The sequence below is a fragment of the Zootoca vivipara genome, chromosome 10 (genome assembly GCF_963506605.1).
Source record: "Zootoca vivipara chromosome 10, rZooViv1.1, whole genome shotgun sequence".
Lineage (NCBI taxonomy): Eukaryota > Metazoa > Chordata > Lepidosauria > Squamata > Lacertidae > Zootoca > Zootoca vivipara.
In genome coordinates, this window is record NC_083285.1 from 16,228,268 (window position 1) to 16,247,682 (window position 19,415).

Here is a 19,415-nt window from a genome sequence, read left to right on the forward strand (position 1 = left end):
AGAGAATCTGGGGAAGCAAATTCATTACAGCTGTGGGTTGGGAGAGCGTAACATGAAAAGTGACTACAAAATAATAATAATAAAAATCCTTCCAGTAGCACCTTAGAGACCAACTAAGTTTGTCATTGGTATGAGCTTTTGTGTGGATGCACACTTCTTCAGATATGGCTACCTACCTGTAATGAAAAGTGACTGTAGGTGTTTTTCAGTTCACACCAAAACTGAGGCAATGGCGTTTAAATTCTGCCAGCAATGGCTGGATCTACACCGACCTGTTTAACGTTATTTTCCACTATTATAATAATATTAGGTATGTTGTTCTAAAACATCACAGGGCATACTTGTTAATTACAATGTTTTTTACCTTTTCCCTCCCATCAAATGTAAGTAATACCTGTCCACATCATTTCCCAAAACACTGTTTCTTTCCCTGCTGTTGGTCACTGGTTGCTCTGCTCCACCCTCTGGTGTCACATTTTAATCCTCCCTCCCTCCCTGAATACCATATGAGGGGGGTCAGAGTTTGAATGCAGTAAAGAAAGGTAAAACACTACATAGGGACATATGAGCAGTGTTTCACCGATATAGCTACATAAAACAATCAACAAAAACAACAACAACGTATTACTTCCCCAGCCACTCTGGGCGGCTTCCAACAGGAGATTAAAAATACATTAAAACATCAGCCATTAAGCATTAAATGATAAAAAGGCAAAGTAATAACACATTATGCACGTAAAAAGTAGGATGTCATGTGTCCATGTACATTAGCAAAACCATGCCTTAACGTTAAAAACCATGAGTGTAGACCCACCCTATATACAATGAAAGCATTGTGGCTTGGATGCATGCTGAAGCAACTGGACGACTGTGTAAAACAGTGAGTGTAGATTCACCCAGAATGGTACAACACGAGGAAGGGACTTTGGGTTGATGCTTGTGGCATCATTCAGAGCCCTTAATACACTGCAGGATAAAAGAACCAGTGCTCCCCCCCCCAAAAAAATTGTTAGACTAAAACTTGCAACATCCTTGGCCCATGGCTGGCTGGGGATCACGGGAGTTGGCAGTATGTGTCTGAATATCAGTTGTTGGGAGAGTTCTCTTGTGCTCACGTCCTGCATGTGGGTTTCATGTGGGCACTGTGAGAGCAGGATGCTGGACTAGAAGGGCCACTGGCCTGATCCAGTGGGGCTCTTTTTATGTTCTTACGTTGAAATCCAGAATCATCTGAAAGACCACTCTTGCGATCTGTCCTGAGCAGGCCTGGTCAGGTTAAGCTGCTAATCCTCTTAGCCTTGCACTTGTCTGGGTCATTGCAAACTACTGCAGCACAAGGGAATGGTTACCCTGCCTGAAATGGGCACTTAACCAGATTAATTAACTTTTCCACTCCCCACTGCTTTTTGTACTCACTGCAGTACATTTTCTTCAGAGGAGCACGAGACGTTCAGCAGTACAAAAGAGAAATTACATCAGCGGCTATGGTTGGCAAATAGTCGGGGGTCAGTGAGGTTGCATGTTTTCAGGGCAATTAAAATCTGGATCGACTGGCAGGCCAATCGAAAGTTTGATGACTGAAGCGCAGCTGATTCTGCAATGTATGACTGAGGGCGGGGAGAGTAGACTAGCAAGATGAGGAAACTGGGATCAGCTGACTGGCATCTCAATTAGTTTGGGATACTTGCCAGGGATGGTTTGTACAGTTTCTTTTTGTAGTTGTCGAACAAGATACATATGCAACAAATCTACGTGACTCCCACATTTAAAAAAAACTGCAAAGCGTGAAGCAGCCCTAGTCTGTCAAGGATTGAAACCCTATATAACTAATTGTACAGAGGCCATACTTCTGTTAGGTTTTCCCTTTAAGACTGATGTGGTCAAGCACAGAGATGTGTGTTTGTAACCTTGATCTGAATATTGACACACCTGTGAGCTTTTGCTAATTTGAATAATTGAAGGTAGTTTGCTTACTGTAATGTGATTGGGTAATTGACTATTTTGAATTCTGTATTTCAGCTACCCAAATGGTTCATGGGTGTGGTGGTGATGGATTGTGAAATGAGAGGAATGGAGTAGAGGAGTGTGGTGTATATAATTTTAAATAAAAGCAAGCAAAGATACTGAAGACAACTTTGTTATTTCGTCGACCCTGCCGCTGTTGCCACTCGGTTGGTGCGTATTGCCCAACAGCTTCATGGGACTGATGAGAGTTATAGTTCAGCAACACCTGCAGGACGAAAGGGGCCCCACTCCTTATTAAGGAATGTCAAAAAACTTTTTCAGACTCTTCTTCAGGTTGGATCAAACAAAAATACAAAGTGGGCTGTGGCCTTCTGGGTCAAGTGCAATGGGGTGCATGTGTGTGTTTCTTGGGGCATGGTAGGGAAAAAAAAACCTCAGCGCATGCCATGGCATTGTTTCAGAAATGTCAAAAATGTCGTTTCAGAATTAGAACAGAAAGCTCCCTTTCATGACTCCAGAGAATTTCTGCATTGGGATGGGATTGCGATACATGTGTGGAAGGGGCCCATGCCACAAGTTTGTGTTGTCTGAGTCCCTAAACTACAACTCCCATCATCTCTGAGTACTGGCTGAGTGCAGCAATGTCTGCAAGACCACAGATTAGCCGGGGGTTTCCCAAACTTGGGTCTCCAGTTGTTTGTGGACTACAACTCCCATCACTCCAGACCATGGGTCCTGGTAGCTAGGGATGATGGGAGTTGTAGTCCAAAAATAGCTGGAGACCCAAGTTTGGGAAACCCTGGGTTAGTGCAGTGTTTTTCAACCTTTTTTGGGCCATGGCACACTTGTTCCGTGAAAAAAATCACAAGGCACACCACCATTAAAAAAGTTAAAAAAATTAACTCTGTGCCGCCCTATATTATAATTATGACTGTAAGAAACACTTGCCAAATATTGCTTTCCGGCGGGTCAGTGTTGTTTATTGGCGGCCGCCAGGCTCATTTGCACTGAGCTTTGGGAAAGAGGAGGAGAAATATTGCTTTCCGGTAGGTAAGTGTTTAGCATTGGCGGCCGCCAGGCACGTAACAATGCAAATCGCCCTTCTCGCCGCCGCACGTCGCGGCACACCAGCCAGCGTCTTGCAGCACACTAGTGTGCCGCGGAACAGCGGTTGAGAAATGCTGGGTTAGTGGGTCCAGGTCTGAGGGGGGTCTTGAGCAATGTGTCCCTCTCCTCCTCCTCCTCTGTCAGTTGGCTGTGGTGAGCAGGAACATTCCTGGCTGCAGTGACAGTATTCCAAGCAGTGTTGGGCACCTGGGTTTAGCCACCATTTGATTTCCTGGCAACTCCTAAGAGGTTGAGGGTGTTGTGGGAAATGGTGACTCAACTCAGCTGCAGGAGGAGGGCAGAATAATGAAGCTGCAGGGTAGGGACTTCCAGCAGGTTCTGGGTGCTAACGCCCGTCCTATGCTTTCATCATAGCAAGACAATTCCTGCACATCATGGGGATATTTTGATTGACTCAGCATTTCTGCCATCATAGCATGCTTCATACATTACTCAGACAGCCAAACTCTGCACTCCCCAGGCTACAGTTAAAAATGGGAACTGTCAACAGGCAGCAGGGCGAGAAAACACATATAGACATGGGAAGCAGCTAAAGATTGCCACATTATTATAAAGAAAGTGCAGAATCGCACATGCCGGCCAGTTTCTCTTTTGACTTGAAATGTTCATTTTGCGCTTCTCAGAAGTACACAAAGGCAAGAAATGGGCAGGGGGAGCTCTGGCCTCCAATGGCTCCCACCTGAGAGGTGCTGTCACTTCGGCACAGGTCACAATACTGTTGTGGTTCAGAGGTATCCAAGGACACTGTGCTTAAATTATCCCTTTCTCACCGCTCACAGTAAGGAGGAACACCGGTATGGTGCTATCAGAGTACGAAGCAAGAGTTCTGAACATTTACATTTCAGTTCACTTTCCACTGTACTTCTGCATTTAACCAAAGTAGCTTTGAAACTCGAACAACCCCCTAACGAAGTCTTAGGACTCAGAGAACACATGCCCCACCCAGGTTGTCTTCCGGCTTCATGAAAGGGCAGGGTGAAGAAGAAGGCTTCTCAACAGGGCATGGGCGGGTTCCTAGATCAGGACAGAATTTCCTGGTCAGGACACAAACTATTTCATATCTTCGCTGGGAAAGGCACCTCTTATCTAATGGTAAGACACTAAAACAATCAAGAGCTATATTTATTTTTAACTTGGCTTGGCTGAAGGCTCTGTTGCCAAGGCTAAAGGTGATAGCTTGGAGAAATATTAATCAGACACTTGTACTTAAGGTTCGATCTCTCTTTTCCCTTTTGGTTTATGGTTTCCACAGAAAAGAAAAGCCTGCAGCCCACCGCAATGAAGTTCATCAAAGCACTCTTGGTCTACCGACGTTTTCTCCTCATTGTCTTCACTCCCCTCCTGCTTCTCCCATTGCCTCTCGTCATCAGAACCAAAGTAAGTGAATAATAACTGCTGCCCTACATCTTTATGGTTCCAAAGCCTCACTGAAATGTTCCATCTTCCTCCCAGCTATTTCTTTCCCTCAGATTGGTCTCTTCACAAAACTCTGCCGCACGATACAGATTGAAAGCGATTTAAAAAAACCACAGAGAATCTTCCGCAAAGTCTTCCCGATGTGTTCTTAGCAGATAAAATTGATAGGCTGCCAGCCAGATAGTTTTAAATATTTTAAACATTTCACTTCCCTACCAAACCCAGGGAACTGCCAGGAGCATAGCTTTAGTGTGCTTTGTCATTGTAGATATGTGCAAGGTGTCAAGAAGATCTATCTTTTAATTGCCTTTTTTAATTTGAGAGGGAGAGTCTGTGGCTAGCTTTATGGGAGATATAATATCAGTAATGACAGTTACTTGCTGCAGTATTTGGAGAACTGGAACAAGAGAGGGAATGTCAACATTCCCAGCTGAATGGAATGAAATAATTGATAGGCTGATAATCAGTTACATTCTTGCTAACATTTGCTCCGTTGCTATGCATTATACATTTAAAACGGTGTCATACCAGTTTAAAAAATTGTGAGGGGCGCATGACAGTTGTTCTGCCAACAGATTAAGATCAATGTGTGTGGCAGCTTCCACACAGCAAGTAGTCGTAAATCTTTTGTGCATTTTAATAAATGATCCTGTACTTGCACGTAAATCCAGTATTTTACATTAAAGGCCTTCATGTTGACTAATCATAGAAGGCCAAAGTAAGCAGAAATTCATGATTTCTTTGTCACCGGAGAAATATGGCCTTTTATCTTGCTGCCTCATCGAGACATATGTCAGAAGTTAATGGCATTGATGGGTGAAGTATTGACTCCACAAAAGGCAAAGGCAAAACTTTTGTTGATTTCAATGGATCTGCCGCCTTTCATCTTCTTCAGAAATGGTGCCAATTTTGATGTCAATGTACTTTCAAGTAGCTACTCTGCCTACAAATACACAGAATTGTATTCTCCCCCCTCATTTAGGGAGGAAACAAAACTCTTGCTACTATTGTGTGGTTTCTTGTCCTCATTCAAGGACATGTTCAAAGAAAGTATTTCTTTTCAAAACAGAGAATAATAGAATCTATTCAGATTCAAAGGTGAACCTATGACATCCAATTGATTCCATCCTCTGTTGTAGCTCACACCACTTCTAGATACTGTAGATACATGTCCTCCAGCATCAGTATGTGATATGAATTGTCTGACACCAAGATACACACCACTGGAAAGCAATATCACTGATTATTTATTTTTAAAGGCATGTGATTAAACATGCTGATCTATACCCAGACCAGCATACCTCGAAAAACAGCACACATCCTGCTTCAACATGGTAATGCACACCTAAATCTGTGTGAAGCAGAGAATCCAATTCTATATTTGGGGGGAACTGGTGTTGTTTCATTGTTTGTGTCTCCAGCCACTTATTGAAATCATCTTAAGTCGAAAGAAAATATGACTTAGGTGCTATTGACAGGCTCCACATAGATGCTTCCAAATGGCAGCCACACCAAGGCTGGAGTTAAAACTTTTGGGTCTTTTTAGGTTACCCAAAAGATGAAAATTGGCAGGCATTTATGTACAATATGATGAATGAAAATCGGGGTTCTTAAATGCACAGGGCAGCCTACAAAAGTAGCACAAGCTCCCTGCTACAGATGGTCACCTTCCAAGTCATGGAGGACAACCAGGAATGCATCAGGAGAAATGGGATGGATATGCTAATCCTTGCACCAGAGAGAGCCAGAGAGCGAGTTTCTATTAAAGGGGCCTACCATGAGCAGAACACTTGCCATTCTTGTCCATTGGAAAGTTTCCCCCACTCTATTTCTCATAGTGGCAGAGTGCAGGGGAAATGAATGATGAGATTTGTAAAATGGATGACGTTCAAGCAAATTCATCCTTAGCATTACTTTTCAGTACAACAATGTTATGGTTCATAGAATCCAGTAGTGTCACGCACATCAGTGTTGTTGCCTTACAACTCAACACATGAAAGTGTATAGCAGATTTCAGGGCTGGTCAATGTTTGGCAACTCTTTAGAATTATATGTGAATGATTACAAAGGAAAGGGAATGATTTTGAAACCTGTGAGACCCCAGCATCTCACAGCATGGCTGTAGCTGACTTTGACTTCTCATCGGGGACAAGATTTGAGATAAGTTCACAGGTGGCCTTTCTGCGTTCTCCTTTTTCTCCTTTGGCTATGTAACTGTGTGAGAATGTGGTTGAATATGAAAAGATTTGATGAGAAACCCCAAATAAATCACAAGCAATAAAAGTTAGAGGTGAATAAATTTCTCTCATTTACAGCCTTGTTGAAATGTAGCCCTGCCTAAGAGATAGATAATCTAGTTTCAGGCACAGAGAACTGACTCTGCTCAATCAGTTATTTTAATGACTAATCCTGTTGGCTAAGTTTCCTACCACAATAGCATATGTGCAATATGAACATTTGAGGCATCCTTCAAATGGTGAAGAGAGACTGGCTACAGAACCTTTAATATGTATATAATATGTCTCGGGTTTGCCTTCCTTGCAGTTGGCTTATGACTTTAATGATAGCTCGAGCTGGGTAATAACGTCTTCTTTGTGATTATTACTCCATGGCAAAATCTATTCCGGATGTGTCAGAACATTAAAAAGTAGGCAGAGCTGTCTGTCCCAAGCTATTGCTCCATCACACTCATGCCACACAGCTGCAGAGAAATCATTTCCCCAGGATGTTAAACAGTTCTTGGAAGCCAGGTGATGATCGGATTGGAAAGATACATCATTAGAAAGGCGATGATCAGATAGAAAATGTTGCAAGCCACGAGGCTGCAGACCACAACCAATTATGAACCCAGCTTGAAGAAGAAGCTCCCAGGTGACTGTGGGTGTAAATCATGGTTTCCCAAATGTGGGTCTCCAGCTGTTTTTGGACTACAGCTCCCATCACCCCTAGCTAGCAGGACTAGTGATCAAGGATGATGGGAATTGTAGTCCAAAAACAGCTGGGGACCCACATTTGGGAAAGCCGGGTGTAAATGAAGAAGGCCTACATATAAACTGGGTTTAAATCAATGAACTTTTGAGGTTTCCAAAGTCTGAAGCAGGACTAGCCAGTGTGCTGCCCGCCACATGTTTTGACAGCAACTTCCACCATCTCTGATCGTTAGCCATGAGGCTGATGGGAGCTGGAATTTACAATATCAGTGGGGTACCATGAGTGGTAGTAGTCCAGAAACATCTGGAGGACCACAGGTTCTCCATCCTTGATCTATGACTTCTCCCAAGTAGATCCTTCTTCTTCAGGAGATCTTTGATGATAAACATCTCTTGGCTACATGAATGGTTCTACACTGGCTCTGCACTACCCACCAGGCCTGTTGCTGCTTTTGCTCTTGAGATCCAGCTGGTGAACAGCAAGAAATAGTGGGGTCAAGGTAGAGTGCCAATGGTGATCAGAGAGGTTGTCGGGGGCCAGGTAAGAGGTTTATGAGACCAGATTCTTTGAGTTATCATAGGACAAAGGCAGGTTCTTTCAGGCTGCTAGCTGGGGATTCTCTGTGGGATCCCATGCCTCTTCCTCTGAGGAAGTCTCCCCAAGCTCCTAGTCAGACAGGACCCTGACATTTGAGATATTTGTGCAAGGATGGCCAATGTGGTATCTTTCAGGTGTCGCTGGACTGCTACTCTTCGTTATCCCTGACCACTGAAAGTGCTGGCTAGGGCTGATGGAGTTGTGATGAAGCTGGCTACCCTTGTGTTTGTCACAATCAAGATTCAAGGCCAATGAATTGGCCCAAACTGTCATATCTCATCAACAAACACACCTGTGATGTGGGGTGTGCATATACCTAGCAATTTTTTTTTACACTATATAGCAATGCATCTCCTTTGCTTCTGCCCTGCACATGGACTCTAGCTGCATCAGAAGTCTGAAAGGATCTTGAGAATTTTCCTCCATTATTTCTGCTGTGGTTCTGTGGACCGAAGGTTCATTATGGATCCATCAGTGGTCCACAGAATTACTGTTTTATGACGATCAGAGAGTCGATGCAGGTTGCAAATGTGAGGAAGTGATAGACATTCTATGCACTTTGATATCGGATGGATCTGTTGGGCCTCTTTCCACCTGCCACATCAGTAAAATAACAACTCGGAATGTTTCACAGTCTGAAAAATGCAGAGAAGAGCAAGATTAAAGATATGGCAAGTTTTCTACACGTCAAAGCTTCTTCAAAATAATTTTCACTAGATTGGAATGAACTGAAAAGGGCACTTTTCAACCATACAGAGGCATTTTTATTAACCTTTACTTAAGAGAGAGTGAGAGAGAGAGCGCTATAGCAGATATATCTTAATATCAAACATTCATCATTTAAAGACGTTTACCATCTACATTTTGTTGTTGTTGTTGTTGTTGTTGTTTCTTTCTTACTCCTCCTTGCTTTGCATAACATTAAGCCTGTTGAAAGGTACTGGGAAACACAAAAGCTTGATCAATATTATATGACAATTATGGTTGGTCCTAATAATATTTCAATTACTGAGGTATGTGGAGAAATTGATGCGATCTATCTATCTAACTTCTTTGCTCTACGATGCAAATGAGGGATTTCTCCAATGAAATGGATGCAATAGATGGGGGAGAGAAGGAGTGATTTGGAATACACAAAGACAGTTTGCCCCTCGAAATATTTCCTGTGGCAAGTCTTGGAGGCTATACATTCTCGATAAGAGCACAGCATGTCTGGGGGAGGTAATCGCATCCCCAAGGAGTTCTTAAGATTGTGATGAATCCAGCACAGTAGGGCTTAAGCACCCCCAGTGCTTGAGTAAAAATAAACCCAACCTGAAATTGCCCCTGCCATATATATATGCTGGTTGAATGTTTTGTCTGAAACTTCTGTTGAGCAATCAAACGGGAAAACAGTGTGCGATGATTATGTGTTCAGCAGCACAGCAAGTTGGCCGAAATAGTGTGGCTTTTTATTCCTCTTCTGCAAAGCTGTTCTGCCATGGTGTACCTCAGACCCTTTTTACATGACCTTGGCAGCCTGAGGGCCCCTTCCCTAGCTTCTTCCCGCTGCATTGCTTGGATAGCAATAGCCTCAGACCACACAGCCATGCAATAAAATGCTGCTGTTTAGGGATGGGAAACGATGTTCATTCCCTTCTGGGTAACCTTCCAAGGGCCACATCCCTGTGCGTGGGCGGAGTCAGAAGCCCAGGATATGTCCCTATTTTCACCAGAGAAATGTTGGAGGGTATGCAACAAGAAATGTTAATTTTGCCTTACAGTTGGCTAGTTTCAACACAAACTTACACACCATTTCCTCCAACTAGGCAAGCGAGAGCCATTACCCAAGTCCAAGGGCCCATTCTAGCCCGATAAATAACACTTTGTGTTATTTGTGAAGAGTGTGGCCTGGAAAGAGTGCTGAGGGCTAGGTGGAGAGGCCCTTGGACCATGGCAACCAAAAGCTTATCTCTTCACTCTCCTGCCACAAATGGAATGAAAATCCGCCCGCCACGTGTGGACTGAAGCTAGAGGGAAAAATTCCCACTGACACCAAAGGGTGTCACCAAACTCCGATGGGCTTCTGTGTGCAGCGGTGGGCTTTCAAATTTCAGCGGCCCCCTGTACGATGCCAAAATTTGGTGCCTTCCCCACCTCTTGCCTTCCATTCTAAGTCATCGTTGTGGGGAATTTCCTTTCTGATTATGGCTAAAGAGTGAAGAAATAAGTGTTTACAGTGGAATCACCTTCCCCCATGCCTGTTATTTAATCAACAAAAACTTAACTAAACACTGCATGCTAAGCACAGTGTGATGCGTAGTTTGGCCAAGACTCAATTTCAGTCAATAAATATCTTAACTTCCTTTTCTTATCTTTTCTTTTTGAAAGCCTTGGCCTGTAACAATCCACATTCCCAGATTCTGCCCCATGCCCGCCCCCACCCAGGCAGATGATCAAAATCAATTTTGTATTGAACTCTGTGTTGGGTTCTGCATTTCATTTAAATATCACGAGGCAAAATGTGGGAAAATGCCCCACTAATTCAGAGATGGCTATGACAGTCTGTACAGTTCTCCTCCACACCCCACCTTAAATAAACGAGTACAGAAGGTTCAGAATCAGTAACTTTCATATTGCCGTGCTGATCTGGTATTAATGAAATATATGTGTTAATGGAAAACTCACACCTGGCACAGATTTTTCTAGGTTTGTGTGTTTGACATGGATGTGGCTTTCACCGAATGAAATTCTGAGCATGGGAACATCAAGTTCCGATGCCCCTGAATCTCAGTAGAAAATCCCTATTCTAAAGGGCTGTCATCACAGGGAAAGGAGGAAATAATTATTTTTCCAGCTGTATCAGCTGTAACTGGACTGGAAACATAACCCCCAACATTTTTCTGGTGAAAAGAGGGATATCCCAACATTTCTCCGATGAAAATTGGGATGTCCTAACATCTTTTCATATCATTTTAAAGTTAAATGTAGATGTCTCGTTTCGGGTTGAAATATTGCTGATTCAAAATAAGGCTATGCATGCGGAATCGTCAGCCTCCTCACAGAGGAGCGGTCCCCGTTTCTCACTATTATTGTTCTGAGGTATTCAGGTAGGTGGCAGCTGTTGTGTTTCCCACCATGTTCCTCCAGAGGAATCTGAAGTAACATTTTTTGGCCATAAAAAGTTGGGTGGAAGGAGAGTGGAAATGGAAAGATAGCTTTTGACCAGGCATCCCCAAACTTCGGCCCTCCAGATGTTTTGGACTACAGTTCCCATCTTCCCCTACCACTGGTCCTGTTAGCTAGGGATCATGGGAGTTGTAGGCCAGAACATCTGGAGGACCGCAATTTGGGGATGCCTGCTTTTGACAAAGCACCAAGACTCTTTCGACAAAGCACAGTCTTCCACCTCACGTGAGGCCAACAAAGGAATCCGTTTTATTCCATTGCTCTATCTAGCACAATATTGTCTACTGTGACTGGCAGTGGCTTTGTGGAATTTCAAGCAGAGGTCTTTCGCTACCTGGTCCTTTTAACTGGCAGTGTCCATGATCGAAACCGGAACCTTAATCATTCAAAGCACCATGCCCTTTCATTGATATGCAGCCCATTTTCAATGCAATGCCTCCCCTCAAATGTCCGTTCCGTTGGCAGTTGGTGGAAAACAACAAATAAATGCAATAAATAAATAAATAAAACATAATATTTAGAATTTGAAAGCAGATGGCCATGGCAGATAGCTATTATTTAGTTCTTCAGGTGATCCTTCTTGGAACATGACTCAAGGATCTGAAGTTTCCGCTAGATCAGCAACATTGTGAATGTGACTTGGGAAATCTCTGTATTCTAGTTGAAGAGGAGAGTCTCCCCATTGTATCTTATTGCCCTTTCCAGTCAGGGGTTATAATGTTTTCTGTCTGATTGCTCATATTGTACTACAGAAATCTGAATCTGATTTTCTTCCATTCTATTTTCTCTTTTTAATTCTAGGAAGCAGAATGTGCCTACACGTTATTTGTGGTGGCCATCTTTTGGCTTACAGAAGCATTACCCCTGGCTGTTTCAGCACTACTTCCTGCTTTAATGTTCCCATTGTTCGGAATTATGGCTTCCAAACAGGTAAATTTCCCGTTGTTGTCCCCCCCCTTCCTTTCCCTTCCACTACTCCAACTGTCCATATATTTGGTAGCCCAAACATCAAACCATTCAATTGCTTTATTTGCTTTCTTTAATGGCGAATTAATCCTAATGCCTCGAGGCCTTGAACCCACTCAAAGCATCCCTACCGAGCCCATTCTGAGGTGGTTGGTGGGCTGGGGAGACTGGTGCTGTCTAGCAGTATAGCAAGGGAATCACAACCAGTGTGCCTCTTGCTACCATTGTGAAACACAGGAGACAGCAGTGAAGAAACCTGAAACTTGATTTCACATCCCATTTGTCCCTGAAACCTGATTCAGTTTGGGCCAAAAGTTCTTTCTTCCAAGCACTGGCTACCACTCTATGGATACGGCCTGCTCCTTTCCAGAACCCTTTCTGCACTGGAGAAATTGGTTTCATTCCCCTCTCTTCTTCTGAGCTTACCTTCCAAGTCCCGGACTGCAGAATCCGGGACCGGCAGCCGTGTGACACCAGAAGTTGCATCGATGTAACTTCCGGTGTCGTTTTGCCCTTCTATGGGCACCAAAACTGGCCGTCGCCGGCTTCAAAAGTCACTTCTACGCATGTCAGGAAGTGCATCAACACAACTTCCGGTGTTGCCCTGCCCATCTATGGGCACCAAAATGGCCGCCGCCGACACCGGAAGTCACGTCTATGCACTTCCGGACATGCGTAGATGTGACTTTTGAAGCCGCCGGCGGCCATTTTTGGTGCCCATAGAAGGGCAAATCAGAAAAAATGGCCGCCGGCAGGAGAAAATAACGTAGAAAAATGGGAGACGAAGTGATACGAGGGACCACCGGGAAAAGGTAAGTAAAAACAGGGGTTTCCCGGGGGAAACAGGGTACTTGGCAGCTATGCTTCTGAGTCTCTTATGGCCCATCACCAGGCTGACTCCTACCTCCCATGCCTTCCACTAACTCCCATTAGGCCCATCCCAGTCCAACTGTTGCACCAGATTTGTAGACATATTGACTGGGCAAAATTGGAGAATACGGAAAGGTGAGTGAACTCCATATTTTGAGTTTGCTGCTGGGACACAGAGGTGGTGCTAGAATTCAGGTGCCCCTCAGCACGGTGCTGTCAATGCCCCCCCCCCCTTGAAACACACCCCATGCTTAATTTTAGTTTCATTTTATTCCTCTAATAACAGCAACTCCTGTTTTCAAGAGTGAACGTGAGGATTGAAGTCCCTGTCGTTTCTCTTCATATGTCTAAGTGGCTTCATTTGTTTCGATTTTCGCAAGCCCCTTTCCTCCACAAATTATACAGTGCATTATTTTCCTGAGATGGAATCATGGTTGCTAAATAGCGCACATTTAGCTAAACAAAATGAATTTTGCTTTTAGGTGGCATCTGCTTATTTCAAAGATTTTCATCTGCTATTAACGGGAGTGATTTGTTTGGCAACGTCGATAGAAAAATGGAATTTGCACAAGAGAATTGCCTTGAAAATGGTGATGCTGGTGGGTGTTAACCCTGCATGGTATGTAGCATACTGACAAAAGAAACTGATATACTGAAAACCTCTTTGGCTCTGTTGTGCAGGTAGACTTGCCAGCTCTTTTCTTCACCTGTCCTTTATAAAACTGCACAATAAGAAGAAATTCCACAGATGCTACTCTCCCCAGTACTGCAGCTCCCTGGCAATAATAGAAGCGTCACCTGTTGGAATTTTCAGTGTTATGTAATTGTGATTGGAGCACAACAATTCAAGTAGCAACTTTGGGGCAAGTTGGGCGGGTTTGTGTGCAAAGTATCACCTATTGACCAGTGGCATGGTGTGTGTGTGGGAGGAGTAGAGGGGCTGTTTCCCCAGGTGCAAAATTTTGATTGTGTGTGTGTGTGTGCAAAATTTCAAAAGAAAAATAAACTGCTTTGAAGGTGTGTGTTTTTAAACTGATCAAGCAGTGTAAAAATTTCATGAAATAAACAATAACAATAAAATAAACGGCCACCACTGCTGGGAAGACCCTTCCCCACCTCCATCACTGCTGCCCGGCCCTGACAGGAACCACGGGTTAGGTGGTGCAATACTTGCCTTGCACCAGTCACTGGCAACCCATGCTACACCACTGCCCTTTGCAAGCCATAATTACTGTTCTATTTGGCTGCTAAAGAGATTTGCAAAGGCCAGCCTTTTGCCAAAATTGAATTATACATATCGTTGGGATGAGAAGACGGATTTTACACGAAACACTTCTGTCATTGGCAATAGTGGCACATGGCTCAGAACAAAATAGCAGATGAATTTGTGAACAGCTCTGACTCATACTTCTTAATGACTGGTATTAAGCAACTGAGAGTTATTTCATACATTATCTCATCCTTAGTATTCCATCCGAAGCTGTGGTACCGTAGTGCTAAGCAGTTTTATTGCAGATAGATAGGAAGACTCTGCCCACCCCCTCCACCTCCCCAATTGCTGGCAGCTGTTACAAACGAGAAGACAGGAGAAATGAAATATCATGTTGTGCTCCTTTTTATTGTTCGTAAGGGGTCAGGTAGCCCCTGTCATTCCAATCAGCAAGACCAAAAGCAGTTTGCCAGCATTGCAGCCTTTCTGGTTCCTGAATTGTCAGATGCTGCTGTGATAGGGAAGCAAGGAGTTGTCAGTTTCTGACTTGATGATGGTAAATTAGCACAGTCAGGGAAAGCAGAATGGGTGAAATGGGAAACCTCAGTGAACCTTGTGTGTACATCCCTGCCGGCAAGACTGATCACAGTGTTGGCTTGGAGTATCATTATTTCTTTGCCTAATAAGATCTCATCATGATCGTAAGGTGCCAAGGAGCTAAACCTGGCCATTAGGAGTAACTAGAAAGCTAAGATAGGAGATGGGAAAGAGATGATGAAGCTGTCTCTTTCATAAATATGGAATCCACAAATATATCTTACCTAACCTCTTCATTGGTGGTCTGGCCGGTTCCACAAAATGTAGGGAGGGCAGAGGAAAGCCCAGCACACAAACCGATCAAGGCTGATTTCACAGTGTGTGTTTTCTAAGCCCACAGCAAAGGTGTCAACAGTGCTGTGAGGAGGGTGTAGACTGTTGCTCCAGATTTTGTCTCTGCAATTGAACGTGCCCATCAAATGTATAGTGGATTACCTTGGTTCCAGCCTGCTCTCTTATGGATTTGCTCATTCTTTCCTCTGATTTAACATGGGCATTTTCTAAAATTTATTCTGGAACGGGCATAGTTTGCTGAAGCTTTCTTTTCTTTTCCTTTGTTCCCATCGCTTTTCCGTCTTTCTTACTGATCTGTGCAAGCGATCCAATGGATGAGCACCCCTTTTTGCTGTTTTAGCAATATGCGCAAGCGGTGGGTGGGGTGAGGATTAAGAAGATTAAAGAACCAACAGAAAGAAATTAAAACTGTGGCAGGCTAAGCATTTGCAGTGGCCTCTAAGGAGCCTGAAAATAAAAATAGAAGATGGCAGCTTCCTTAGGCATTGATGTGGCTTGCAAACTAGACTAGATGATTCAGAAACCCAGAAAGAAATTTGGATGGGGAGAATTTTGTAAGCATGCCTGCCTGCCACCCAGTGGTCACCTGGCCTCCTGTAATAATATATTGTACTTTAATACGCAAACACTGTTTTTGTTTTTTAAAAAACAAGAACAGCAAAATAATTATCCTTATTACTACTTCATCAGGCAGGCCACTGTTGCCATTTGGTTTAAAAGGGGAAATGAAGACTGAGAATGTTTGTTATCTTCACCACTTGCAAAGCCACCTGTGTGGCAGACAAAAAAATTCAGCAGAAGAAGCTTTTCCTGGAATGGTGGTACAGATAGTTTCACTTGGTGACATTCTCCCATGACACAAATGTTAAGAGTACTGGAACCCTAAAATAAGCAACAGTACTCAAGAGTTGCCTCAGACTTGAACCAAGAGGCAAGTCAAACAGCAATTCCGTTAATTAAACATCTGCATGATGTTTAATGGCATGCAAAATATTCAGTGCTGAAGTTAAATAGGCTGGTGGCTCCATGTAAATTTCTCCTACAGATAATTTTTGACCCTCCAAAAGTTCCCTTTCAGCTGGGTTAATAAAAAAGGGTGTTATCCCAGTTGCACTGATAGAGCAATATTATCTTAACAGATAATATGTCAAGTTAAGGTAAGAAAGTGTTTTCTATCACTCTCTGAGACGATTGTTTTTCACTCTTTATAGCTGATGTCCCAAACCAGGTGCTCTTCCTATTATGGGGCTCCAACTCTCATAATTCCAGACCATTGTTTATGCTGGCTGGCGCACAAGGATTTTTATTGCCCAGCAATATCCCAGGCAGAGGAAGGCTGTTGTGTCTGTTCAGTCTGATTATGTCATTTCATGTCACAGTGTCATTAAAGCAGCAAGTAACCCGAGATCCCCTGCAGGGTCACATCATAACAGCATGCGATCCAAGAGGGCAGCCTCCTTTCCATTTGTGAAATAGCAAGAGATTTTGAGGAGAATGTCTCAGATCATGTAGATGTCTTAGCCCAGTTCTGCTCAGAATTTAACAATAATGAAACCTTGCCTAGTGATAAATGAAGCCATCTGCATGGATTTCAAATGGTTGTAGGCAGAGTAGATGAGGGGAAACTGAGGTGGAATAGTCTTTTGGAATCCGCTTTAGAACAGGGATCATCCATCAGTTTTCAACCCCCAAATCTATCGGGAATAATTTTACACTCTTGGGTACATAATGAGCATTTGAATGCTGGGTTATAAATTGTTTACTATCAAAAAGAGATTGCAATAAAGCAGTTCCTTTATTTCCCCTTCTTCTTCTTTTGAAGAATTCTTTTTTTCTTCTCTGCAGGCAGTTTCTGTCCCTCCCCCTCCCCACCTTTAAAAAAAGAATCAGTTTATTAGAATCTCCCATTTCATTACAGCACTGGGTAGCCAACAGGTGCATTCAAATAGTCAGTGAGGTTCCCAGGTTCCCGTTCAAGGCCCTAGTCCCTAAAGATCACTGGGGTCACTCCCCCACAGAGGCCAGACTGCTTCTAAACTCCCCACAAATGCCCTACTACCATCATCTACTGAATTGCAGAGACAAGCAGGACTCTGCTTTCAAAAAGCCCAAACCAGCATATGCAATGAGAAATGGTTCTCAATGAGAACCCCCCATATTATGTATATAGGGGAAAGAACACAGAACAAGGCAGTGCTGCATGCAAAATAATAAATAATGCTTCTATTTAACACCTTTGCCCAGGAATGCAGAGCATGCAAGTGTGGCTGAACTACAACTCCCATCATAGAATAATAGAATCATAGAGTTGGAAGAGACCACAAGGGCCATCCAGTCCAACCCCCTGCCAAGCAGGAAACACCATCAAAGCATTCTTGACATATGCCTGTCAAGCCTCCGCTTAAAGACCTCCAAAGAAGGAGACTCCACCACACTCCTTGGCAGCAAATTCCACTGTCGAACAGCTCTTACTGTCAGGAAGTTCTTCCTAATGTTTAGGTGGGATCTTCTTTCTTGTAGTTTGAATCCATTGCTCCATGTCCGCTTCTCTGGAGCAGCAGAAAACAACCTTTCACCCTCCTCTATATGACATCCTTGTATATATTTGAACATGGCTATCATATCACCCCCTAACCTTCTCTTCTCCAGGCTAAACATACCCAGCTCCCTAAGCCGTTCCTCATAAGGCATCGTTTCCAGGCCTTTGACCATTTTGGTTGCCCTCTTCTGGACACGTTCCAGCTTGTCAGTATCCTCCTTGAACTGTGGTGCGCAGAACTGGACACAGTACTCCAGGTGAGGTCTGACCAGAGCAGAATACAGTGGTACTATTACTTCCCTTGATCTAGATGCTATACTCCTATTGATGCAGCCCAGAATTGCATTGGCTTTTTAAGCTGCTGCATCACACTGTTGACTCATGTCAAGTTTGTGGTCTAACAAGACTCCTAGATCCTCTCTTTATGCAAACTCTTCGACTGTGATTCTCAGATGCCTTTCTCCACCTCTTACTCACCCTGACTCCACTCAGCATCTCAGCATCACATTCCACTGCTGTAAATCATCCTTGCCTTCATTCTTTTGTTTACACACACACACAGCAGTAGTGTATTTACCCCCTCAAAAGAGAGGGGGAGGAGAAGTACAGAATTTGCCTTCTTGCAAGATGTTTACATCCCCTATCCTTGCTTACGAAATCCGGTCATATCCAGATACCTTCTAGAATTTGCAAAGTTGCCTTTGCCTCGTTCTAGAAATTACAAATCCCAGGAGGGACTGGATTTCACAACCTTATCCCAAAAGGGAAAGAAGCAGGGGCAGGTGATCTGCTAATTTCATCTCCTTTATGTTTCTCACTTTTCAAATCTTAAGTTCAGTTTACATGATGGGTTTGTATTATATTTAAAGTATGGCTTTTTGTATGCTCCCCATACATACTTTTTTGTATGCAATTTTGCCTAATTTCTGCATTTTTGCCATTTCACCTGATAATATAATTTTTTTACTTATTAATAAGATAACCCTGCTTTTCGCGTCATTTGGGTCTCTAAGTGGCTTTTAAATTTTATTTTTGCTAATAAAACAAAAAAAATGTATGAATTTTTTGGTTGGAGAAATACATCATTTGGAGAAGTGAACCGGTTGGACTTCTCCCCATTCCTGGAAGAAGCAAGGATGTTGCCTCTGGCAAGATTTTGCTAAACTGGCAAAAGGCTGAGAGCTCTGTTCCAGACCAAAGTTTTTGTAGGAGGATTGGAAGTGCCTCAAATTTATTTGCAGGACATTTTGACCATCGCATTCAGAGCTTCAAAATTACCATTAATAATCTATATTTAGTCTGACCTTCAAAATAAGTAAACTGGTTCAATTGGGCTCATCTAGAGCCTTTTGCAATAATGACCATCATCCATTTAATAAGAGGTAGGGCATAATAGGCAGAAATTATCCAGAAATGAAATATAACCTGATCACAATTTGGTGCCCCTATAATGCAGGAGAAAGCAGCTTTAGTTCAGAGGAGACGAGATTTCAACAGCCAGGATGTGGGACGTGCCACCCAAATAACTTGTAAAGTCATTTTGCATTTTTCAAGGAGCCTGCCCTTACCTTAAGTAATCATTAACATTTATGCGATGCTTTCCATCCACACAGATTCCAAAGGTCTCTGCAATCTTTGTAAAAATTATCCATTCTAGGACCACTTGGTATGAAGCAAAAATGGCGTAGGTGATGCATGCGCCTCATAGTCGTTTCTTACGCAGACAAGGTTGTG

At 43.2% G+C, this 19,415-nt stretch overlaps 2 protein-coding genes across 3 annotated transcripts in view; both read left to right on the top strand.

The window, feature by feature from the left end:
- The window catches only part of LOC118091110 (V-type proton ATPase subunit S1-like), a 118,478-nt gene that overhangs the window by 86,040 nt on the left and 13,023 nt on the right, over positions 1–19,415 (top strand). The window lies entirely within an intron of this gene.
- Positions 4,342–19,415, top strand: part of SLC13A1 (solute carrier family 13 member 1) — a 45,241-nt gene continuing 30,167 nt past the window's right edge. The window contains exons 1-3 of one of the 2 annotated variants that reach the window (XM_035127613.2): positions 4,342–4,470; positions 12,007–12,135; positions 13,524–13,660. In XM_035127613.2, the coding sequence (XP_034983504.1) occupies positions 4,372–4,470; positions 12,007–12,135; positions 13,524–13,660 (365 nt within the window). In that variant the 5' untranslated portion in view covers positions 4,342–4,371. The remainder of the gene's footprint in view (positions 4,471–12,006; positions 12,136–13,523; positions 13,661–19,415) is intronic. The other variant, XM_035127612.2, reaches the window with a different exon arrangement.